At 50.1% G+C, this 24969-nt stretch overlaps 9 protein-coding genes across 9 annotated transcripts; 7 read left to right on the top strand and 2 right to left on the bottom strand.

Moving 5' to 3' along the window:
- Window positions 1-257: 257 nt before the first annotated feature.
- Window positions 258-1942, top strand: COCVIDRAFT_41369 (hypothetical protein; the record flags this gene model as incomplete). Its single annotated transcript, XM_014697006.1, has 4 exons — window positions 258-301; window positions 357-435; window positions 490-1086; window positions 1136-1942. 4 exons carry the CDS (start codon window positions 258-260, stop codon window positions 1940-1942), a joined length of 1527 nt encoding a protein of 508 aa, XP_014552492.1.
- A 1254-nt stretch (window positions 1943-3196) lies between these two features.
- COCVIDRAFT_30152 (hypothetical protein) lies at window positions 3197-4570 on the bottom strand (the record flags this gene model as incomplete). Its single annotated transcript, XM_014697005.1, has 1 exon — window positions 3197-4570. The coding sequence occupies one exon, from the start codon at window positions 4568-4570 to the stop codon at window positions 3197-3199; it is 1374 nt and encodes a 457-aa protein (XP_014552491.1).
- A 388-nt stretch (window positions 4571-4958) lies between these two features.
- On the bottom strand, window positions 4959-6429 carry COCVIDRAFT_41367 (hypothetical protein; the record flags this gene model as incomplete). The annotated part of the gene is made up of 4 exons (XM_014697004.1): window positions 4959-5631; window positions 5684-6016; window positions 6071-6269; window positions 6321-6429. 4 exons carry the CDS (start codon window positions 6427-6429, stop codon window positions 4959-4961), a joined length of 1314 nt encoding a protein of 437 aa, XP_014552490.1.
- Window positions 6430-6814: 385 nt separating this feature from the next.
- On the top strand, window positions 6815-7390 carry COCVIDRAFT_110137 (hypothetical protein; the record flags this gene model as incomplete). Its single annotated transcript, XM_014697003.1, has 5 exons — window positions 6815-6875; window positions 6926-6996; window positions 7051-7157; window positions 7226-7286; window positions 7340-7390. 5 exons carry the CDS (start codon window positions 6815-6817, stop codon window positions 7388-7390), a joined length of 351 nt encoding a protein of 116 aa, XP_014552489.1.
- A 1769-nt stretch (window positions 7391-9159) lies between these two features.
- On the top strand, window positions 9160-11112 carry COCVIDRAFT_30149 (hypothetical protein; the record flags this gene model as incomplete). The annotated part of the gene is made up of 3 exons (XM_014697002.1): window positions 9160-9661; window positions 9719-11010; window positions 11065-11112. The coding sequence occupies 3 exons, from the start codon at window positions 9160-9162 to the stop codon at window positions 11110-11112; spliced, it is 1842 nt and encodes a 613-aa protein (XP_014552488.1).
- A 622-nt stretch (window positions 11113-11734) lies between these two features.
- Window positions 11735-13743, top strand: COCVIDRAFT_110204 (hypothetical protein; the record flags this gene model as incomplete). Its single annotated transcript, XM_014697001.1, has 6 exons — window positions 11735-11830; window positions 12068-12661; window positions 12711-12825; window positions 12882-13023; window positions 13085-13111; window positions 13161-13743. 6 exons carry the CDS (start codon window positions 11735-11737, stop codon window positions 13741-13743), a joined length of 1557 nt encoding a protein of 518 aa, XP_014552487.1.
- An 896-nt stretch (window positions 13744-14639) lies between these two features.
- On the top strand, window positions 14640-16290 carry COCVIDRAFT_110218 (hypothetical protein; the record flags this gene model as incomplete). The annotated part of the gene is made up of 3 exons (XM_014697000.1): window positions 14640-14818; window positions 14913-15990; window positions 16069-16290. 3 exons carry the CDS (start codon window positions 14640-14642, stop codon window positions 16288-16290), a joined length of 1479 nt encoding a protein of 492 aa, XP_014552486.1.
- Window positions 16291-17510: 1220 nt separating this feature from the next.
- On the top strand, window positions 17511-20507 carry COCVIDRAFT_19456 (hypothetical protein; the record flags this gene model as incomplete). The annotated part of the gene is made up of 2 exons (XM_014696978.1): window positions 17511-20067; window positions 20266-20507. The coding sequence occupies 2 exons, from the start codon at window positions 17511-17513 to the stop codon at window positions 20505-20507; spliced, it is 2799 nt and encodes a 932-aa protein (XP_014552464.1).
- Window positions 20508-22886: 2379 nt separating this feature from the next.
- COCVIDRAFT_110155 (hypothetical protein) lies at window positions 22887-23978 on the top strand (the record flags this gene model as incomplete). The annotated part of the gene is made up of 1 exon (XM_014696999.1): window positions 22887-23978. A coding segment is annotated over one exon (1092 nt), but the record flags the coding sequence as incomplete, so codon positions are not given.
- Between the last annotated feature and the right edge of the window lie 991 nt (window positions 23979-24969).

Below are 24969 nucleotides of genomic sequence, written 5' to 3'. Positions count from 1 at the left end.
CTGCGACTATCTATCTCGAGGTTCATTCGGCTTCCTCGACGCAGCAAACGCACCACCAAACATCTGAATTCGCGGCTCTATCAGTCACGAGACTTGATCACTCCTCTAGCTTGCCGGCCCCCACTCTCGTCGGCATACACGATACGAGCTTCCACTTGAAAGCCCCCCCCCACTTCAGCCCGTGCTTCATTCATAACTTGCGAACCTTGACGTCTTGATCAGCGACCCCACCCTCTGGTGGACTCTACACATACACAATGACTTCAGAAATCACGAACCAACTAGCGGCAACGCAGCTGAGGTGAGTCGGCCGAGAGTGAGTGAGAGGTTACAAGCACACGCGCTGACACGTCTAGCGATGCCACACCGTCAGGAGAGGCCAATTGGAAGGCGGGACTGAACGCGCCCGTAAAGGATGCGCGACCGCAAACAGAGGTACGGTGTGCTTGCACATGCAGTGCGGGGGGAAACATGCTAACACGCGCGTAGGATGTTACTGCTACCAAGGGACTTGAATTCGAGGACTTCTTTATCAAGCGCGAGCTGATGATGGGCATCTTCGAGGCTGGCTTCGAGAAGCCGTCGCCCATTCAAGAAGAGACCATCCCTGTAGCACTTACCGGCCGAGACATCCTTGCACGAGCGAAGAACGGTACCGGAAAGACTGCCGCCTTTGTCATCCCCACCCTCGAGCGCGTAAACCCCAAGAGCCCAAAGACACAAGCCCTCATCCTCGTACCCACCCGAGAACTCGCCCTACAAACCTCACAGGTATGCAAGCAGCTGGGAAAACACCTTGGAATCAATGTCATGGTCTCAACCGGTGGTACGGGCCTCAAAGACGACATCATACGATTAAACGACCCTGTCCACATCATTGTTGGAACACCAGGTAGGATTCTGGATTTGGCTGGCAAGGGCGTAGCAGACCTTTCAGCTTGCCAGACCTTTGTCATGGATGAGGCCGACAAGCTTCTTTCCCCTGAGTTCACCCCGGTTGTGGAGCAGCTGCTTGGCTTCCACCCCAAGGACAGACAGGTCATGCTTTTCAGTGCCACGTTCCCCATTGTTGTCAAGAGCTTCAAGGTACGTTTCATGACACTCCAGCCATGACTACTCTACTGACACAGACCAGGACAAGCACATGAATTCCCCATACGAGATTAACCTGATGGACGAACTCACACTTCGCGGTATTACGCAGTACTACGCTTTCGTTGAAGAGAAGCAGAAAGTCCACTGCTTGAACACCCTCTTCAACAAGCTCCAGATCAACCAGTCCATCATCTTCTGTAACTCCACGAACCGAGTGGAGCTCCTCGCTAAGAAGATTACCGAACTCGGCTACTCGTGTTTCTACTCACATGCTCGCATGCTCCAGCACAACCGTAACCGCGTTTTCCACGACTTCCGTAATGGTGTATGCCGAAACCTTGTCTGCTCCGACTTGCTCACCCGTGGTATCGATATTCAGGCAGTCAACGTTGTAATCAACTTTGACTTTCCCAAGAACGCAGAGACATATCTGCATCGTATTGGTCGTTCCGGTCGTTTTGGACACCTGGGTCTGGCTATTAACCTGATCAACTGGGAAGACCGTTTCAACCTGTATAGGATCGAACAAGAGCTTGGTACCGAGATTCAGCCCATTCCCCAGGTCATTGAGAAGAACCTCTACGTTTATGAGTCGCCCGAGTCGATCCCCCGCCCCATGTCCAACCAACCACGTGCTCCTGCCCAGATTCAGCAGCAAGAGCAGGAAGGCGCCGCGCGCGGAAACCCCAATGCCCGTGGCGGCTTCCGCGGTGGACGCGGCGGCGGTGGTGGGTTCCAGGGACAACGCCGAGGACCCCCGCAGAACCAGCAAAACCGTCAACAGAATGGCCAGAACACTCAGCGGAATCCTAGGCCGCAGCCCGCAAACCCACCACAGGCCTCGTAAGGCCGGCTGCCGCTTCTGGCGGGACTTGGCCATCTGAGTAGTCTTTTGGTTTCAACAACTGGTACATTTTCCCATGTCGCAACTTCTTCCTGCTCGGGGGCCGCAACAGCACTTGGCGGTGTCATTTGCACATACATATCCTGGCGTTTTTCATTTGTATGCAATTATGCAAGCAGCCGCTGACGACACGATACGGGACACCTGGACTTTTCTTTCCCAGGTACCACGAATCGGATCATTGGCGCAATACGGTTTTAACGATCTGGACCATCTTCTATGTACTATATCAAGGGTTGCCTGGGTCGTAACTGTTTTCTGCTTTTTGTCGGTCGGCTGGTCTTGCCGACTTACTTTCTTGAGACGCTTTTGTCTCCGCCTTGTCGACGGTACATCTCAACGGTTTTCGTACACTGCATCATCTAGTTTCCCCTTCGTCCTCATTTCCATTCTCTACTCAGCACCATCGGCGGTTGGTATAGTCTTTCCAAAAGCTCGGATCCTTTCTTTATTCAGGATTACAGTTAGTACGATCGCCTTTTGTTCGACCCTGCCCTATTTTCGATGCCTACAGGATATCTGTAGCCCACCTTTTGCTACAAGACCCTTCTCTCACCATATCTTTTAACATCATCGGCCCTGGACACATACTCTTTGTCCGAGGCTGAACCACACCTCTACACTCCATCCGACTCAATACGTTACATGTTGACATGCATGTCATTTGTCATGGAAATTCCGCAGTTTCTCTCCATCCTCTAGGAACTGCACCTAACGAGCGCTACGAATTGGCTCATTTCAAAGTTGGTCATCTTCTTTGTTGGCATTGCCAGCGGGAGGACCTGACTAGTCTGGGAATTGTCTCCAAATTGCGTTGGTGGTCAGTATGTCGGATTATGGACATACTTGCACAAATCAACGTATGCTTTCCACGAACACAACTACAGCGTGGATGTTGAAAGACTCTTCCCCGTAGAAGGAAAAAACAACAAAACCCCGTCTCTACATGATAAATAATAGTAAAATTAAAGAAAAGCCTTTTTGGGGACCCGGCTGGAAAAGATAGGATTACGAACATGGCGACTGGCGTCATGGTATGGCTACTATTGAGAGCGATCAAGCAACAATTGATTGCCTGACATGGTATCTAGATGAGCTCAAAGCTAGTCTCTACATCTTTTCCAATGCAAATCTCTCTTCCCCCAATTCTATGATGGTACTGTTTTTTTTTATCGCCGTGACTTCTATAACTCCCTCTTATTTGATCTGCCCAACAATACTACTCACCATGACAGCAGCTTCTCTCTCCCACGTCACCATCGCATTACTACTAATACCAGCACCCTTTGGCAAATTACTATTGCCAGGAAACTGACTCCCCCGATTCACACACTCCCTCACCAAGTCCCTCACCTTCTCCTTGTTACTCTTGAGCGTCCGCGCAGACACTCCGCCTCTATTCATCAGATCCTGCACTCTGGGCGCCATATTTGACGCAAGTGTGCGCCAGAAATAGCTAGGAAGGGACGATGTATCTAGGGCTTGGAGTAAGGGTTGTAATAGATTTGTTTGTTGTTGCTGCTGCTGCTGAAGTGACGCAGGTAGGAGGGGATGCTCTGGTGTTTTTATAGACTCCAAAAGGGACTGTAGGGCAACTATATTTTGACATCTGGCTGATATTTCGAGCAGGGCGCGGTCGAGAGATGGGAGTTGAGCTAGAGCGCGGGCGAGCGAGGCGAGCGAGGATTTGAGTTGGGTTTGGACGTGTTCTTGGAGTGCGGAGAGCATGAGACTTGGCTCGAAGGGTTTGGTGGAAGAAGATGATGATGGTGGTAAAGGGGATAAGAGATAGAGTGTTTGCAAAGCGGACGTGGTGCGAGCTTTTGTGTCTTCGTTTTGGGAAAAGGTGGATGCAGAGGATGCGGCGGCAGAGGAGGAGAGTAAGGAGGACATTGAGAATTCCTTGATTACTTGGGAGGCGCGCGAGGCGATGCTGCGTTCGCCTGGGTTTACGAGTTCGGCTTTTAGAGTGTTGATTGCGTTGATGCGGTCGAGGCCTTCGCCTTCTTCACCAGGCCTCGAAGCAGAGAGGATTTGGCGGAGCGAGAGAATGGTGTCGGTTGAGCGCACCATGGCGCGGTGGTCTTCCTTCTTCGCACTGCCTACGCCGCCCAGCTCTGCCATGCGGACTTCGAGTTGGCGGCCGAGCATCAGACAGCGGGCTACTGAGCGCCCCAGCTTGACCGTCTCGCATAGGCGTTCGGCGGTGAGTTGGACCTGGGCGGCGACTTCGTGCCGCTCAATGACTTCTTTTTCGAGCGTGCGGTACGACTCGGTCAGACTGGCGACCTGGCCTTCCACCTCGTGCAGGATGCGTGCACTCGAGTCTGCATGTTCGCGTGTATGTTCCAGCAACGGCAATGCCGATTTGGTCGTAAGCGTGTCAATGTGCGTGTCGACTTCCTGGACATCGAAAAGAACGCGCGACAGCGGTGTTGACAGGTCTAGCGGGGTGTCGGAGGGGTTGTTGGTCGAGAGGACGAGTGTGTTGGCAAAGGACGTTGCCGAGAAGTCTGGGTCGAGAAAGGCTTCATAGTCAATGTATGAGGGTTCGGCGTCGTCTTTGGACATGGCGGCAGCTTAAGACGAGTCCCGTGCCGGGCGCAATGGAATGAATGGCTTGCTGGTGAGAGAGCTGCGACAGGGATGCTTATCTTAGCGTGCTGGTATCACGTCCAACTACCCAGCATCACCATGCTAACCAAGTAGCCAATCGCTTGACCTCAATACTCCGACTTCTACCAAGCTCGGATCTCACCTCGAAATTGTCTAATCTCAAATTCTTACAACAAATGCTCAATTGGGCCATGCTCATCTAAGAAGTGTACAAGCGCTTTGACGTTGGTATCGTATCCATTGATTTGACACATTGAAATCGCTATGCTAAAAAGGGACATGAACACCAAAAGCGCCTCCAAGGTATACAGCACCACCCTTGATCCCATAAAAAAACGTTGCATTAAGCGCCTTCACTTCCAAACTCCTTGGTCCATTCAGCACTGCGCTGCAGATCCTCACCACTAACTGTCGGTCTTGAAGCCTTGATGGCCTTGATGAAGTCCTTGACCTTTAGAGGTGGCTCGAGCAGCTGGTCGCCATCGAGATCTGTCCATGATTTCTCGTGTGCTTGTGGGTCGCCAGGAGAACAAGGCGTCCATTTCGTTTGGCCATCGACTTCGACAGGCTTGTAGTGTGTTGCCGTCTGAATCAGACGTACAGGCTGCATGAGTGCGTCCTGCACTGCAATGGAAATATCGGAACCAGAATATCCCTCGCTAAGCTCTGCCAGCTTCCTGTAGTCTGCCTGGTTCAGTTCGCAGGGTGTGTTTCCGACCGCAAGTTCAAACATCTTCATGCGCGCGGGAAGATCTGGTAAGCTAATGTGTACTCGTCGTTGGAATCGTCGTCGGATAGCCGAATCGAGCTGCCATGGGATGTTTGTTGCTCCAAGAATAAGTACGCCTTTCGAGTCTTTGCCTACACCGTCCATCTGTACCAACAACTCGGTCTTGATACGTCTGGATGCCTCTGATTCGCCTTCTCCACGGGGGCCACAGAGAGCATCGATTTCGTCTATGAAGATAATTGAAGGCTTGTTCTCGCGTGCCATGCCGAAAAGTTGCTTGACGAGGCTGAAGATATGTTAGTCATGCGCCTTGCATAATGAGCGTTATTGTGACTTGCCGTTCTGATTCACCCATCCACTTGCTCACAAGATCCGAACTGGATACACTGAAAAAGGTACTGTTCGCTTCGGTCGCAACAGCTTTTGCCAGATAACTTTTACCAGTACCGGGTGGTCCATACAGCAATATGCCTTTCCATGGTTGTCTCTTTCCGGTGAATAGATGTGGAAACTTGATGGGTAATATGACAGCCTCCTTGAGCGCCTCTTTTGCCGCTTCGAGACCAGCTACGTCCTCCCACCGAATGTTAGGTTTCTCGGAGAGGATAGCGCCCGCAAGCGCACCGCGGAGCTTCTTGGAATCGGCGTCCTGTTCGCCTTCGTCGTCATCACTGTCACATGTTAGCAAAACGATACTTTAGTCTTGTGTTTGCGGTTGTAAATACCCTCCACCCTTGCCACTCCCGCCTGCTGCCTTGCCATTTGAACCCATCGCTGCTGGTTTCTTGCGATTCGAGGCGTCGTTTTGATTCAAGTGTTGCTTAAGCTTTTCGGCGCGCTCCATGTATTCGGCGACCTTGCCACGAATCATTTCCTTGGATTTCTGGTTCTTCTCCCATTTCAAAGCGAGCATAAAGAGCTCCACTGGTACTCATCAGTATGCGAAAGCCTCAGGCTGCGTTCTATGTCACTAACAGGCGCTGTAGTATAGCTGATAGGCCTTTTCATATTCGCCTGCTGTATCAGTCTCAATGGCCTTCTTGACCGTTTCGATGGCCCGACCGAGGAAATCCGCATTGCTCATGGCTTATACCGTGGGCGTGAACCGTGCTCAAGGACGTTGTTGTGGGTGGGCGCGTTTGTGTACAGATGAGAGCAGATAGGCGGGGCACGCACGAGCCGTTGAAGACGGTATATTTGGGCGCACACGGCGGATAGTATGAGGTCCCGAGACTATTTGCGGCACTCGAGAGAGTAAGTTTGGCGAAGGATTGCTTGAGGTAGGTTTGTTGTCGCAGGCAGCGGGCGTGAAGGAGACCGTCAAGTTGCCATGGCCTATGGCCATAGCCAAGGCACCTAGCCCGCCCCGCGTTGCTTCTAACCGCTTTGGGAAAGTTTATTCTCCCACCCGCGACCTGCGAGCATACGACCAAACTCTCAGTCAAGCCTTACTCAGCATCACAAACACCATGGCAGAAGTACAAAGGAAGCTGCAGGAACTTTCCGAAAAGTACCAAAGCCTCCAAGCAGGTAAGCAGTTGTTGCCAGCCGAAGTAGAGTGAGTGCTAACGTCGGAATAGATCTCGGAACCAAAGTTGAGGCACGCCAAAAACTGGAGTCGCAACAACAGGAGAACAGCACCGTCAAGAAGGTAGCCGATCAAGATGCACGCATGTCCGACATACGCTGAGACGCTACACTGCAGGAATTCGACATACTCGACGACGATGCCAATATCTACAAGCAAATCGGCCCGGTGCTGTTGAAGCAGGATAAGACAGAGGCGGTCATGGCAGTGAATGGACGTCTGGAGTTCATTGACAAGCAGATGTCAGTCCGAATCGCTATTGACGGAGAGGTACGACATTAACAAGTAGCAGCAAGGACATTGAGAAGCAAATCCAGGGCATACAGGAAAACAGCGAGAAGATCAAGGGCGAGGTGCGTTTGTTCGATGCTGATTTCGAGGGTAGGCAAGCTGACTTGCCGACTAGATTATCCAGATCCAGACGGCGGCGCAGCAATCGCAGGCAGCAGCGTCATAAGAGAATTGGCTACAAGACGAGAGAAATCAATGAGATGCCCAAATTCCCTCGACTTGCTTGGGTCCTGCCACCTACGCTACATTGTCGTGAAGGGCCAAAGCCAAGGCCGATGCTGACGACTCGGGCTTCATATAAACTCCAAACTCTAAGCCCTGACCGCTGACGCGCACAAGCGCAAGAGCATGTCCCTTGCGAACGGGCTGGGAAATGAATTGATGAGCAAGATGTCAACGTACTTGGAAGCGTGGCCTTGACACGACAGTCTGCCTCCATAGACGGGGAATATGTAGTAGACACAGCTAGGAGTGGCTGGGATGAATGCCAAGCCGTGGCTGCGCTGAAGGGTCTATGCGTCGAGGAAAGCCATTGATGTCAATATAAGGATTTATCGATTTTTGCACGAGTCGACGCTTCTTTTGGCACGACTCGAATCATGCACGTGGTCTGGCCGAGTGCTGGGTGGGTGGTAGTTATTTGCCGGGACTCCCGGAACAGGCAAGCAGCGGGTAAGGTAAGCCGTGTCGGGTCTACAACCTAGGCGAGTGCTCCTGCAATAACAAAATACGACGTCGTTGTCGTCGGAAGGGCCAGGTTTTGTAGTTATTGGGGGCGCCGAAGGAAGTCGGCCCCTCGAGCCATGATACTGGCTAGGCATTTATTTGCAGGCGGCGCATGAACAGCCAGTCCGGAGCATTTCCTTTTGTTTGCTGGAGCGTTTGATGGGTCCCCCCCGCGCAGGCGTTGCCAATGGGGAGGAGGCGCGGCAAGGGCCCAGCACCCTGTTACAGAAGGCTTGCGAATCGTGCCCTTTTTTTTATTTTTATTTTATGCCTCGCAGGAGCACACAGACATGGCATGCCGGGCGGAAACTGACAGCGGAACCAGCCGTGGTATCTCTGATGAGGCACCTACATACTGACTACATAAGCACAGCATGGCAATTGCGTTTGGCCGGTACTCGAAACGACGATGGTATGGTACCGTGGCTGATGATGAGTGTTGGTTGGTTGGTTGGTTGGGTGGCGTGCCGGGGGATGCGGAGGCGTGGTATGTGTACGTACAGTACTTGGGTTACTAGGTACATACACAACACACACACAGACACGGGGATTCGCACGCACACGCACACGCACCCTCGCCTCAGGGCGCCCGAGCAGGCAAAGAGAGGCGGACAAGCTTTTGGGGCATGGCCGTGGAAGGCCCCAAAGACCACCTGGCTCCACCAGGCATTCGCATCATCTGTAACAGCTGAGGACTAGCGCTGGGCCAGTCGTGCCGTTGCTTCAGTCTTGCGCAGGGTGCCGTGATTGGCTGCACGCTAACGAACCAACGCCTTTTGGAGTCCTGACAAGAGTTCACTGTCCCCTTCTTTACCTCTGGCAGTGACCTTCTTCCGCTGGTCTGCCTCCTTATCGCCGACCTTTTCCCTTCTTTGTTGCTGGATATATTACCCGCTCTCTTCTTATAGCGCTGCTTGCCCGTCCCCTCTTGCACAGCGCTCCCCACGCCTTCGCCTGCGCCTATCAGCCCTTCCGCGATCCTGTCTCTCCCCTGACACTTCGCACCTCGAGCTCTCCTTTGAGGCACAGCTGGGACTGCAGGAGACACTCGTGTGCATCCATTACTTCGACCGACTGACGCTGAATTCCATCCGTCGACACTGTACGTCCCATCTCGACTGCCCGCACCCTCTCGTATTCGCCTTGCTCACTGTCAGCCCAGAATTTCAACCCACCAACTGCCCGCCACGGTCAGCCACTACCGCCATCATGTCGGCCAGCCACATCGCCGCCAACAGGAACAGCACCCCCGAGGGCTCCTCCTCCCTCCGCCCGCCTCAGGCCCGCTCTTCGCTCGGTGCAAACCATCATCTCCGCGCCTCAGCTGATTTGGGCGGCTTCCCCTCGCCTTTGGCCAACCGCGGCATTCGCCCCGCCTCCGAGATCTACTTTGGCCGCAACAACACTCAGTCTGGCAACCCAGACGAGATGGAGCGTGCTGCCCAGCAGTGGCTCGCCGACATTGACCAGTATGAGACCACGCTCGAGGAGATGGCGACAGCCACCCTCGATCAGGACTTCAAGGACGAGTTGAGCGCCATCGAGCAGTGGTTTCGCGTTCTTAGCGAGGCCGAGAGGACCGCTGCCCTCTACGCTCTCCTGCAGCAGACAACCCAGGTTCAGATTAGGTTCTTTATCCAGGTTCTGCAGCAAATGTCCAAGAACGTGCCCATGTCTGGAGTACTCTCGCCTGCTAACTTTGGAGAAAAGGGTAAGAATTTCTAATTCTGTTTTTTTCCCAATGCTTTCCCATGCTAACATGTGCTAGATCCAATGACGCAGAAACTGAGCGATGCTATGAGCAAGCTTAACACGGGCGAAAACCGCCATTCCATGGGCCTCGGTCGCCCCCCGCCATCCCCGGGTGCTGGAAAACGCAACTCGGGCCTGGAAACCTCCACCATCAACCGCATGTTCCCAGATGCGGCCGCAGCTATTGCTAAGCAGAAAGCTGAATTCACTGATGTTGTAGGCGTCGCACCGGCGTCAAACCGCAACAGCACTGTCGGCGACCGCAGCTCAATGGCAGCTCCCACCATCTCTGCCCCCGAGGACAACAAGAGGGAAAACAATGCTCCGCCGGCATCTCCCTGGAACGAAGGCACGAACCGTCCAAAGTCCTCTGGCCAGCAGCAGCAACAGCAGCAACAGCCCATGGGCCAGTTTTCGCAGCCTCCTCCATCCGCCGGTCTTCGATCTCCTCGTCTTCCCCTCCAGAACGATGCCAATAATGTGCAGACTACTACTCTGAACGCTCTCGAAGCAAACTCCAACATGCCACTCCTTTCGCCTTCTTACCAGCCAGGTGGCAGCTGGGCATCGCAGTTGAGCACCCCCATGGTCGCCAATTTTAGCCAGTCCAACAACCAGGCTGATATGGTTGCCAATGCCACGGCTATGAAGCTTGCTGCACTCTCTACTGTTAACAACCGTATTCAGTTGGATGATGTGCGCAAGTTCCGTCGCGCTCGCTCATCAGACAACGGTCCCATGTCGCCTGGTATGCCTCAAATGGGCAATGGAAACATTCTCATGACAAACGAGATGGGCCAGGTCTTGACTCCCCAACAAGCGGCTGCTCTGCAGGCCCAACAGCTGGCTGCCATGAACGGCCGCCGATCTCGGCCCAGCTCCCCCGGTTTTGCAATGCAGGGCCAGGGTATGGGTATGGGAGCCATGGGTAGCTTCACTTCTCCCCAGGCCAACGGTTTCCTAGCTGCTGAATATGGAGGTGGAATGATGAACAACGGAATGGGTGCCCTTAACCTTGCTCAGTTTGGATTGGGTAGCGGAGGCAACAATGATGGTCACGGCTTCCTTGGTGACAACATTGACCGTGGTCGATCTCCCCGAGGTCGCCGCGGCAGCTCCAAGCCTCCGGAAGATCCTACCGACCCTGGTCTGCTCTCGGATATTCCCAACTGGCTCCGCAGTCTCCGATTGCACAAGTACACTGATAACCTCAAGGACCTCAAGTGGCAGGAGCTCATCGAGCTTGACGACGAAGGTTTGGAGAAGCGCGGAGTTAACGCTCTTGGCGCGCGTAGGAAGATGTTGAAGGTATGAAAGACTCGATTCGTTCCATAAGTCCTTGAAACTAACACAAGATTACAGGTTTTCGAGCAGGTCAAAGAAGCCCAGGAACAGGGCAAATTGCGATAGATCCGCGACCTGTACCTCCGGACTCGCACATGCGAACGAGTTCATCTCAAATCATAGATATACGATGGAAAAGCGGCGACCTCCAGCTGGCACGGATGCAGATCCGTCAGGTCTGGGAACGCATACGATGACATGCTTTATGCTCTGAGACCCCGTTTGGATGTTGTGTTGGCCCATCGTATGTCGAAGGCTGGCTTCCACTGCAGTTTCTTTTTTGTACAAATGTATTAGTGTGGTTTTCTATTGTAAGGTTAGGGTAGAAGAGGCCGGGCAACGGCAAAAAATTAATGACGCCATTACGCGCTTTCTACAAGATGAATTGTGTTCAGCGTAAGCATCTCATCACTTGTTCAACGTATTGCATGTCGCTACTTTTGCATAAATGCGAGATTGCTTGGGAAAATGCGGCCCCGACGGTTATCCCGACAGTTACCGACAAGGCAACCATGACCACATCTGACACTCAGGTTAGCCTTACAACGACCTTTCACTTGGCAATAACAGCACTTGGGCAAAGCATATGAACACCCAAGAAACATCCCCCTGCACTGCATAACACGTCAGCCTCCGCGCCTCCAGCCAAGTAATACCCCCATTTACTCCGTCACGCCATTGATCTTTGATGGATCAACCATCGACCGAAAAGCGTATTGAGCGGGTTGTATTGGCATGTGTTCAATGCCGCAGCAGACACGTCAAGTGCGATGCCGAGCAGCCTGTATGCAAAAGATGCAAGCACGATGGGAAAGAATGCGTTTACCAAAAGTCACGAAGAGGAGGGCTAGATAAAGCAGCCCTCGCAGCACGACGGTTACGATTGCAGCGAGAAGCCGAAAGCACACCGCGCAACACACCCACTGCTCAAAGCAGTGAGAATTCCGAGCAGCATCTACCGACAGACTCAATCTGCGCACAGTCATCGTCGAATCTCTTTTCAGACAACACAACAGATGAGACGATCTCGCTCGCCGCATCACATCTTCTTCAGCAAAATCATGTGACATTCCACATCGACAACGATCGCCTTCTAGAACTGTTTTTCGAAAACTTCTGGCCTTCTTTTCCCATCGTTTTGCCATACTCTTATCTACAAACCAGGCGTCTGAAAGAGAATCATGGCATGCCAGTCTTGCTGCTCGTCTTGCAATGGATCGGCTCATTCTACGCGCCCTGGGTGCCATCGGAGCCTTATCATGAAGCAGCTCTCAAGGCAGTTGCTTCACCCACGCTTGAACGCACTCCATTCAACGTCCAATCGCTGATGCTATTTGCGCTCGCAGAGTTTTACTGCAATCACAAGAGCCAAGCTCGCAAGAGGCTAGAAACAGCTGTTACCCTTGCCTTGGAACTTTCCATGAACGAAAGGGACTTTGCCCACGCGTATGGCGAAGGCGACCCTGTGCTGGAGGAGTCATGGCGGAGAACCTATTACATGCTCTATATTGTGGATCAGCACTTTGCTATCGTCACCAACACCCCATTCCACGCGTTACTGGCAGTGCCAAACAATGTTGACTTGCCTTGTGATGACGAGTACTACAAATGTGGGGTATGTTATACCAACGTGCTTAGAGTTGTTCAAGTGGTAACATAATTAGCAAATCCCTCCCGTGTCAACATGGGCCGAGTACCAGCTCCGCGAGCTTGCAGAGATTGAGGTAGTATATTCTTCAATCACTTACTTATATGATGCTGCCATGGTTGTCGCATTTAGTAAGTTTGAACCGAAGATGCAGTATTGACATAGGGCATCGTATTGACCATACTAGTCATGAACACGTTTATCCATACCACTGTGATAAACGAAGCTCTTGTTGAAAGTTGTGATGCTAAATTTGCTATCTGGACGTCTTTGCTACCATCATGCAAGAAGGATCCACTTCTTATGAACGGCGAAGTGGACGAGGTCATGTATGTCGAGAACAGCTGTGTTGAGAGCCTAGAATTCTTGCTGATATTGTTCTTTCCACAGGTTCATGGCACATATGATCATCGCCATGTAAGTATTCATTCTACGCTTTTTTGAAAACACATTGACATGATCGCAGCATAATGTCGACGATTCATCGGCCTTACTCGTCGCTAGGCTACTGTCCAGGTGAAATGTCTACACGAGGCTTCATAGCGCCCTCGCCCTTTACGCTCGTGCCGAAAGCTGGGCGTAACGCACACACTGCACGCGTGTTAAAAGCCACAGAGATTGCAACGAGGCTACTCGCAATTCCTTGTGCTCTTGAAAGACACAATCTATTCACCACGTGCATGACGGCACAGTTGGCTGCCGTACAGGTAGCTGCGTGCGTATATCTGCTTGACGGCCATGCCCTTACTATAGCCCGCGACCGTGTCAGCCTCAGTATTGGCTTTCTGAAAACCATGGGGTCCACTTGGCCTCTCGGAAAGATAATGGCAACGGAAGTTCGAAACATTGCGCGCTTAAGTTTCTCCAATACAAGCACCCAGCATGTCGGATCTACGGGGGCGGAGCCTGTGGCTGCGGAAATCGAAGTACCGCGCGATGAGGTGGTATCTCCTGTTGATCCTTCAGCTCAGATTGACATCTACGCCGGTCTCACGCTTCCTGTCGATTTGGGCCCGGCACCTTTTGGCTATCCAAGTTATTGGGTTTAAAGACGGAAAGTAGCCGAGATGGTTGATACTACTCAAACTGTGATATTCATGCTGTATGAGGCGAAAGATGGGCATATTGGCGAAGAGCGAGCTAATGCTGTGTAACCCGACCAGATTCAGGATCAGCAGTGTCTAGCTGTGATCAGCGCAAGACGACCGATCAGCTATGAGGTCAACCGTGGACGAACAAGATCGATGTAACAATTCTTGGTTTGACAGCATGATGGCAGCAGTACAACTAGAGACAAATCAGATTGGCTAAGCAACACATTACTACTCCAAACTAATGCACCATAGTCACCAACCGATAAATGAGGTCATTACGTACAGTTACACAGGGTGGACACAATACAACCCAACACATGCCAAACCCCATTTTTTCATTCGAGTATTATCTGCAACCTCGGAAGTTGGTAAGCAAGCAAGTCCATCCGCCCGCTGGCTCGTTATCAGTTGCCCAGCGGGCGTATCTATGCCATGAGCAAGGAAGCCGTTCACGTCATACTCCAAGGGGCTAGCGCCTCAGACCATTCCAGTCGCAGCCCCGCCACGGATCTGCAATTCGCTCTAGAGTGGGTCCCTGCAGAAGTCGTCTGTGTCGTCCAATGTTCGAAATAATCCAACGGATTTAAAGCACGAGTGGCCTTCCGTTTTCTTCCACTTCGTGGCAATGCATTCAGGGTAACGACACGATGACGGGTCTGGTTTTCGGCTGATTTTGCGAACTAAGAAGCAACTTCTTCTTTTTTTTCTCTTCTTCTTGTTTTTGTTGGTCTAGGACAACGCACATCAATCAACTAAAGAGAAAAAAAAAAGAAGAATCCAGCGCGACTACGACTTTGCGACGAGTCATTCGGTTCTCTCCGAGGAAACAGCACCACGGTTCTGACGACACGATGAGCGACGTTGAGAAACAGTACGATGTGGCGACACCAGGCGGTGCGAAGAAGAGCGAGGAAATTGCTGACCAGAGGGGTGGGATTGATCCTCTTTTCGAGGCCAAGCTTGTGCGCAAGCTGGATATCTACATTATCCCAGTGGTTATGCTGTTGTACTTATTCAGTTTCCTGGACAGGTGAGTTGGAAGAGATTTCCTTGCTTGGAAGAGACTGGACCATTGAAAAAACCCTGTGGATTTGGCAGCATCGACATACTAACTACAACACCAGAGTCAATATTGGGAATGCCCGGCTCTACGGCCTCCAGGAGGATCTCAACATGAATGACTCGCAATTCCAAACCGCAGTTTCGATTCTCTTTGTCACCTATATCTTATCGGAACTCCCTTCAAACCTGGTTCTGAAAAAGTTTACGCCCTCCCGGTGGATCGCATTCATCACCCTCGCCTGGGGGATCATTGCAACTCTCACCGGGATCGTACAAAGCTACGGTGGCCTCATCGCATGCCGTCTCCTCCTGGGAGCCGTAGAAGGCGGACTATTCCCCGGCATGGCCGTCTACCTAACCTTCTTCTACACCAAACGCGAACTCGCCCTCCGCATCGGCTACCTCTTCGTCTCCGCTGCCCTCGCCGGTGCCTGCGGCGGCCTCCTCGCCTACGCAATCGGCCACATGGACGGTACCGCCGGCCAGCGCGGCTGGCGCTGGATCATGATCCTCGAGGGCATTCCCACCCTCCTCCTCGGCATCGCAACATGGTTCGTCCTACCCAACTCCCCCGAAACCGCCTATTTCTTCTCCCCAGAGGAAAAAGCTTTTGCTGCCGCCCGTCTCAAGCGCCAAACGGGGTACACGAAGAAAGCGGCCGAGTTCCACTGGGATGACGTGAAGAAGGCGTTTAAAGACTGGAAAGTCTGGACCTTTTGCTTTGCGCAGTTCGGGTCTGATACCATGCTTTACGGCTATTCGACTTTCCTGCCTACGATTATCCGCTCGATTAATACGACGGCGAGTAGTGCCATGGTGCAGGTTCTGACTATCCCGTGTTATGCCCTCGGCGCAATCACCTACCTGCTCGTAGCGCACTTTTCCGATCGCCAGCAGAAACGCGGGTTGTACAGTGTGCTCCTGGGCCTTGTCAGTATTGTGGGATACGCTATGCTGATTAGCGATTCAAACTCCAAAGTACACTACGCCGGGTGTTTTTTGGTGGCGATGGGACTGTACGTTTGTGTCGGGTTGCCGCTGGCGTGGTTGCCGACGAATTTACCGAGATATGGAAAGAGGACTACGGCTACGGGGTTGCAGCTTAGTATTGGGAATTGTGCGGGGATTATGAGTGCTTTTGTATGTTTCCTCTCCTTCCCCTCCTTCCCTTCCTTCGTGCGCTCTTTGACACCCAAGTGCTAATGTTGACACAAACAGATCTATCCAACTGCCGATCGTCCCCGCTTCATCAAGGGCCACGGCATCACAATGGCAATGGTGGGCTTCGCATGCTCGTGCTACTGTATTCTGTGGTTTCACTTCTCAAGAGCGAATGCAAAGAGAGAGCGGGGTGACGAGGACGCCGCAGTGCAGAGTCTAAGCGATGAGGAAATTGCTGAGTTGGGAGATGATAGTCCGAGGTTTAGATATACGATTTAAAATGTAGTCTAGTGGGGAAGGGAGAGCTGTATGGTTTGGAGTGGGCTAGAGATTATTGTAGTATTAAAGAGTTGTGTTAGATGTAGACTGGACGAATGTGATGATGTCGCGGCTCAGATTCATTATGTGGCATGAAAAGGTATGGTATACTACATGGTAGTATCTGGAGCTGGATAGTAGATATACGTGTGGGATAAAAAAGCAAACTTATAGTATGTAAGGGTTGACGTTTGGGTGCGGAAAGAGAGATTCAGAGTGAAGCAAGGTAGCTGCAAAGCGGTAAGCTTTAGTGTATTGTAGTGTTGCACGTTGTGTACTAGTAGTGTAGTTTTATGTGAGGTGTTTCGCGAGTAAGCACAGAATATATTAAAGGATAGAATTAAGAAGAATCCTTACGGAGTTTCTGCATAGTTCGTGGGGATTAAATACCTCTTCGGAGGGGTAGCGTAGTAGGTTTTTCTTCAAGATCTCAAGAATTCTTTTTACTACAATACTAAGGAATTCGTAAGGTAGAGAGTGTAAATATCTCCCCTTCTACCACCAAAACCAACATTTACAATCTCAAGATATTTTAGTACTTTAAACTAATTTTATTCTCATACTACGTTCTATAGGAAAGAGCTTTTATTATCAAGTTTTAGTGCTGAAGAAGCTTTTTATTTTATTTTATTATCTCCTTTTTTAGACTTCTATACTAATATTGAAGATAATTTTAGTGTATCTAGCAACTTTAGAGACAACTACGTGGCAAGCCAATACGACCCCATTGATATACCTCTTCTACACGTTGATCGGTAACGGACCGTGCCGAGGGAGTGCCCGGTGGATCCCCTCGGGTCGTCCTCTGGGTTTGAATTTCGTGACATTTTCGAAGGACATTGCTATTTGCGCTTATACCGAGGATCTAAATATGGACACGATGTAGATGACAAGGGGGCACTTCTTAATGTGGTCTGGCGAAGCGAAAAAGCGATGTTCGCTTACTTTTGATTGGCCATTACTGTCCTGTTGTGATATGTGTGGCTGTGGGACGCCTGACGAAGCTGAGCCCGGCGCCAAAAGAGGTGGTCCAAAATTATAATTGTTCTCTTGTTTCAGGGCTCGGGAGGGTGAGTTATCGATAGAAAGTTGAGTATATGCTCTTGACTTTATCGGCCCCATCAATCTCACCTCAGTGACTTGCCCTTCTATATTCAACTTGATTTCTGTGGCGAAGCACCATGGATCTTTTCCCTGAACCTGATTGTAACACTGAACCTCTACTAGTACCGCTTTTGGTGAGCAGCGACACATGTCCGACACCGGGACCTTTGGAGCACGCAGAATTTGTTGTAGCTTCAAGACGATACGGTATCGACTTCACAAGACTTGAGGAAATCCCTGAAGATACATCGCCGACCCATCTCGCCTCAATCATCCAGAGTTGGCTCTATTTCGGCACAATCGAGGCATTTGCACACAGTCATGTGGATCTAACCGCTTGTGTAATGCAGGAAGGGGAATCTCCATTTGCATTTCCGGGTGTTGGGTCATTTATTTCGTCCAAGGAGATTTGTCGCTTGCTGAATAAGGGCGCTAAGGAGACCAACCAGCGCTTCAAGAATACAAACGGTCCACCAGGGGCAGTTCGACGATCTTATGCCATGGATGGTCACATTTCCTTTGTTTGGCACATTCTTGACGGTTTGGACTCCTTGCCACTAGCAAGAACACACCCTCTCCCCGTCATACAGCTCTCAATCCGCATACTGGTAATCATTATCATAGGTCTACAGTGGGACCTACTGCAGTTTGATGGACACGACCGCAAGATGTATCATCCTTTCGAACTAAAACCGGTCCTCCACCCCGCCAAACAACTGCCATCTTCCGCGGCTCAAGTGTTATTAGAGCACTTTGAAAAACACGAGTGGTGCCCTTATAGGAGACGTCAGATGTGCGAAAATCACAACTATGCTATGGCGTACTACATGACAAGGCTCGCCAATCGCTCTCCCCCACATGTAACACATGCCGCCTGCTCCGACGAGACTTGTGTCGCAAATGATATTGATCCAAACAAGTACACATCTCGCCATACGAAAGAAGGATGTTCTTGCCCCCATGTTCGAGTACCAAGTGGAAAAATCGAGAAAATCATCAATGAAGGAGGCATACCACTGGTGAAAATCAAAGACCATGACAGCTTCGGACTGCCTGAGATCGAGATCGTGAAGTTGACGGAACATACACCATACGTGGCCATATCTCATGTTTGGTCTCATGGACTCGGCAACCCCCACGACAACTCATTGCCTTGCTGTCAGTTGCGCCGAGTTGCTACTCACATTGCTGAGCTCCGTGTCGACACCTATAAATCAGTTCGTGCTGCATCTACAGCCAACTCCAGTCAAGCCTATCACCACGGGGTAGCTTGGGATCTTTCACGGTTCAGATTGAGCAGGAAGAACGAGTTGTTCTGGTTGGATACATTATGCGTGCCTGTTGGCCGAGATGCTGAGACGCGGCGCCTCAAGACTATGTCGATCAATAAGATGGCAGCAATATACGCTATAGCGAACCATGTAATGGTCTTGGACGATATGCTCTCAAGAATCGATGCTAGCCGAGCAAAAGCCAGTGAAGTTCTGGCTCGCATCAATATCAGCGATTGGATGGGAAGATGCTGGACTCTGCAAGAAGGCGCACTCAACCTTACCTGCCAAGTGAAACTACTAAACAGCACTGGCACCAATCCCCGTATGATCGGCTGTGACTTGGATTTTCTCTTTGGGCTCCAGATGTTTCCTGATTGGTTTCCGGTAAACTGGATTAGCTATGGCACTTCCAGAGTCAAGGCCAGAGATGTATGGCCTGACTTTGATTTACGCGTCACAAGTCTCTTCTCACGCCTGCTACGAAGGTCTCAGATAGGATTTGATCATATGCTTTTCTTGACCGAATCTCAAGAGTATCTTTTTGGAGAGCTCTGGAAGGAGCTGAGTGTGCGTACAACTACTAAACGGAAAGACACTCACATCATTCTGGCAAGTTTGCTTCGTTTCAGCGTGCAGAAACTTTGCCAGCTGAGTAACCCCGCTGATCGTCTAAGCGCTATTCTTTGGAGCCTCGGAGGAATCCCATTCTCATTCTTCTGCTCTGCAGCCGGACCGAGAGACCGCCCAGAGCAACATCATGAAAACCGCTGGTTGCCTCTCTATCCCAACGCTACCCCAGTACGCAACTACTGGTTAAGGTTTGATACAGACGAAATGAATACTCTACGAGTTCACGGACGCAGGAAAGCGCTGCTATGTGACCCAAGAGAACTCGCTCAGTGGCCCTCGAGGTCCATAGCGGTGGGAGTCTGTGGCGAGGATGGTTTCACATACATCTACCGCATAGAATTCTATCGTGAGGATGATGATACGTTTTACCAGGATCATAATGGCCCGATATGTATCATGCAGGAAGACGACTCGGCCGGAGACAATGGCGCAGGCGCATGTTTTCTCACCAGTGCAATGTCAATACCCGAGTACGAATCTCGGAGCAGCTCGGACACGAGAGTAGATTCAGACAGCGAAGCAGGTGCGGATAGGTCCGATGGGCTGCTGGCTACATTCGACTGCCCAGTGTTCATTTCTGTGTTGCGACGGGCCCCATCCAACCCAGCCGATGCCACCGAATCTGTGATTAACACCAAAAATGAAGCTGAAGCATTTGCTGCCACAGATTCTACGATAGAAGCGATTTCGGGTGAGTGGATAGATGCCAGAAGAATCCGCATTCTTTGCAGTAAGTCCCTTCCTGCTTATGAAGACGCTTCAGAATGCCATTGGCTGACAACCAAGCAAAGAACCCCCCTCGATGCAATTACCTCTCAAGACTCGAACAAGAACCCGACCCGAAGATATAGCTTTGGCCTTTCTTTTTGGAAACGCCAACGCAGTGACGACTGCTGGGATGATTATGCTCATTGTCATACTTGTTAAGTACTTCGACGAACTCACTATAACTTCACGAGCAGCGGCGATAACGATCCTAATCATGGACTGTCTTGGAAATACTGCATTGGTAATGATAGGATTCTGGATTTGGTTATCCTGGGAAGCAGTGATACTAGCGCTCATCACAGTATATGCTGTTTCGACGCAAAAGCACCTAGGATTGTCCAAGCTGGACATTGGGTTTGTCGCTTTACATTCATATGCGGCTACCGAGATGTTTATAGGTAAGGTTTTGAAAAAGATGCTCATGTCCATGGTGTTCCGGGCTTGGCTTGAAAATTTCAATGATGACGGAGCGGACCAGAATCAGATTTGGATAGTGAGATGGCTGTTGAAGGATCGTTCGAGACAGGACTGGAATCATAGTGTGAATAGATAGGCTTAGAGGCTACTGGCACCAATATCTGGTATCGAGGATTTTAGTACGTAAGTATCAGGACATGTTATGTCAATTATAAGCTTGATTTCACGATGTTATCTGTAAGGTCTCTCCTGTTCTAGTCGTGCAAGAGCTACAATGTTTGTATGAGGTACAGCGAGAGAGACTAACCACGCAGATTTAGGGCCTTTGCCTACACCCTATTAGATCGATAGTATAGTACTTTAATTCCCACGTTATAAAATACGTAGTGATCACTAACGATATACACGTTGAATTTAGGTTAAGATACCTAACTAATGTAAGAAATGGGGTGACGACATAGATTCCAAGACGGAGAAAAAGTGCCAGCAACGTGAGTAGAAAGAGGACCGAGACCAACAGTTATATGAGCTGTGGACACATTTCGTGACATCTTAAGAAGATTTCTTTCTATACTACCTATATCGGGGCGGCGCAGTGGGGTTTTCTTCTAGATGCTAAAGTTCTCCTACCACAATTTTAAGGAATTCGCAAGATTAACAGTTTAAATCCCTCCCTCTCTAGGAAAAAAAAACTCAAATCAATTTTAAGAGTAGAAGACCTAAATTTAGATATCATGTTCATAGGTAGATTGAATTTTCTTTAAACCTTTAACTTGTAGGAAGGGAATATTAGTTTTGTGAAGAAGCTTTCTTAATGTTTCTCCTTATTTAACCACTGTATAGAATTCTAAGCCAAAAGCCACTGTATCTAGCTATGATAAAGAAAAAACGTATAGTTAGTAAAATCATTATCATACTACCTATACGGCGTATAGGTCACAAGATGCGATGCGATTATAGAGACCAAGGGAAAGGCGATGGAACGCCCGCAATGGCTTCATCTATGGGAACATGATGGGTCTTAGTAAGACTCGAACGTTCTGGGACGTCACTATAGTTGGGCATATCCACCTACTCATGTGGCTTAATACGATCGACAACCCTAGCCAACACATACGCTTCGACGCATCCGAACTTAGCTCCTACTTCTAGGTGTCCTTTACAAAGCATATTCCCATTCACATGCTTCTGTAACCCAAAGTCACACATGCACAAGAAGGAACCGCTGAGAAGCCTTACGCTAGGCAGTAGTTCTAGCAAGGCACCTGATGCGTGGAAAGATGAAGTTGTGGCTCTAGGTCTTTCCAAGGTGAAGTGGCGTAATTACGCCGGTGTGTTGTAAGCGGAGCAGGTCCTAGGACTAACTTTTCGAAGACGCGTTCTTCGTGGCTCTAGGTCCACTGTTAAAGCCCGTTTATGGGAGATGCCTGGCTGGTCTAGAGGATGACATGGCTAGATTTATAGTAGTAAGCAGAATGCACGTGTATTTGAGAACTCTCTTCAGAAACCTGTTTACATTGTGCTGACAATGTATACTGTGCTTAATAGATTGGTACATACTTATTAGTCAGAATGTATTCCAGCGGGTGGATGGGTGATGGTACCGTGCAAATGTAAGAGTGTGTTTTGAAAAGAGATTGCGGAGCAGGTCTTACAAGCGAACCTGTATGGGTAGGTAGTTACAGCTCGGCTAGTGGTGCTAAAAGGGCTTGCAGATGGAATGCGCACATCCGCCGCACGCTTTTCCTTTGCCAGCTCCTACAAATAGAGAGCTAATCGAATAGCATTTCTTTATGCACGGAACCTCACCCCGCTGACGATAGATCGTAATTTACAGCTAAAGCTGCAATAAACCCCACATATGCAGGTGGCCTGAAACACAATTCATTGCAGCGTGCGCATATAGAATCCGACCAATTGCGACGGCTTTGCACGGTAAAACGTGCAGAAATGGTTATTTAGCGATGCGCCGATCTACTTCCAAGCCCCTCCATGTTATTGAGGCAATCCATCTTCAAGCCTGCGAAACACTTGTTTTACTACTTACCTTTGTACGTTGCAGCCGCTGCTTGAAGATAGATTGAGGCTCTGCCCACGACTCGCATGACACTGTTATGTACACTGCAATCACGCTCATATCCTTATCGAGGTCCCTTTCTTTTGGTATTCCATCACGCGACTGCAAGGCTATGAACTAAGTGGTAACGTTCTCACACACTGCTCTGAACAACTGGCTTTATGGGATACTAAGATTTAGCAACCTAGGAGGCTGGAAAATTCTTTGTGTCTGGTCGCAGCACGTCGCTCGACGTAGTACTTCTTCTATTTCGGCAACCTAATCAAGTTTTCTTCATAGTAGTACTCATGGCGGGGTTCACAGATGCACCAGAGTCGTCTACCAAGCTATATCACCCACTCCAGGATGCGGCATCATCGGGTTCTGGTGTTGATGAGCATCTAAACTGGGGAATTCGCCTCCTTTTACTCTTACCAGGCGACCGAGATTCTACGATTCAATGTAGTCTATCGGTTTCGACGATAGGAGATAGTTTGGGGGCTTATGAAGCCCTATCTTACGTTTGGGGCGCACCCGCGACTACAGACACCGTTATCCTTGATGGACGACCCGTACTTGTTACTCGAAACCTCCAATGCGCATTACAGTGCCTCCGTTACAAGACATCGGCGAGAGTCTTGTGGGTTGACGCGCTTTGTATTGATCAAACGAGTACGGAGGATAAAAGCCTCCAAGTCCCGCGTATGTGGGCGGTGTTTACCTTTTGTCAGAAGGCTCTAATATTTCTGGGCGATGAATCAGATGACAGCGACCGAGCGCTGAATCTCTTACAGAAGATCTCGGAACTGCCTCCAAGTGATCTCGATGCAGTGGCAAGAATGGCGGGCGATCATAGCCTGGCATCATCCTGGAATGCCCTCTTGAAACTGACACAACGACAATGGTGGGGTCGCGCATGGATAATTCAGGAATATGTTGTTGCAACGAAAGTCCAGTTCCTATGTGGCGCGTGCATTTTACAAGGCGAGGAGTTTTCCAAAGCATTCAGTCTTCTTAGAGACTATCGATTCAAGGGCATAGTTCCACCAGAACAAGCTGACCTAATCCGACATGTCGCGCCTACGTCGATTCATCACCTTTGGTTCACGCGAGAAGAATACCAAAAAGGCTTGAAGCAACGCAAGCAGGCTGTAGATGTACTTTACAAGTTCAGAGCATCACAGTCGTTAGATCCACGGGATAAGATTTTTAGTGTGTACAAACTCATAGGCCAGATACCCGAATTGGCTCCAAATTACGGACAGTCTGTCCAGCATCTTTACCAAGCCGTTGTGAAGACCACCATTGAATACTCAGGGACCTTGGAGATTCTGTCACATCACAACCAGAATGTTCGGTCTCGGCTTATATTGCCAAGCTGGTGTCCTGATTGGACGATACGGCGAGGAAAGAGGATTTTACTTTGGCCCAATGGATATAAAGCCTGTGGTTCATCAGAAAAAGCGCAAGCTCTGGTCAGGAAAGGTGTTCTAACACTTGTCGGCGTGCCTATTGCTCGCGTACAAGTTCTAGAAAGATTTCCAGGCAAGAAATTTTACAAGGCCACATCCGTGTACAACACATTGCACTTGCTGCAAGAGAAATTACGCAACTGGGACAATATCGGCTTAGATCAAGCCAGTAGGCTGAACATGTTTCGGAGAACAATCGTCGCTTCGAGGATTCGCTTCAATGGACCCCGGGGTCCAGCCAATATCCTCAGTGAGCATCAGGTTGACACACTCTGGGAGGCATGGTCCACACAAGCAAGCAAGTCTATTGTGGGTGTTGATAGTCTCGCTAAGTCTTATGACGATGGGATCTTCACTGCTCTTTGCGGACGAGCATTGGTTGTTACAGACAACAACTCGTTGGGTATAGTCGACCTACCTGTTCAAGATGGTGATCTGATATGCGCTTTTTCTGGTGGACAAGTCCCTTTGTGTATTCGTGCTACAGATACAAAGATGGACAGTAAGACGTACCAGCTTGTTGGTGAATGGTAAGTCACATCTTGCCATTTTCTGCGCATTACAATCTGCTTACTTTTTCCCTTCACTCAGTTACCTTCATGGCTACATGGAAGGGGAGGCGTTTGAAAAAGGCCATGGGGGCGAAGCAGGCATGGAGTTCGCACTTGTGTGATTAAAGGCCATTCCAGAATGAGGACTGATATTATTATCTGAGATAGTGGAAGTGTGTTTTGACAAATCATCAATTGCATCGCGCCGGGGTCTCTTCAGTTATGCGCACGTCTTTCCATGCATGACGCGCGAGTCCAAAAGCATCTGCACAATCTAAAGTGGTGTTTGAAGTGAGAATCTGGTTTTCCAATCCGAATCGTCATTTCTACGGCAGCACCAAAGATAACGCCATTTACGCGGTTAATAG

This window comes from Bipolaris victoriae (assembly GCF_000527765.1).
Source record: "Bipolaris victoriae FI3 unplaced genomic scaffold scaffold_108, whole genome shotgun sequence".
NCBI lineage: Eukaryota > Fungi > Ascomycota > Dothideomycetes > Pleosporales > Pleosporaceae > Bipolaris > Bipolaris victoriae.
Note: the sequence above shows the minus strand (reverse complement) of the source record. Positions and strands in the feature narration are given on the sequence as shown.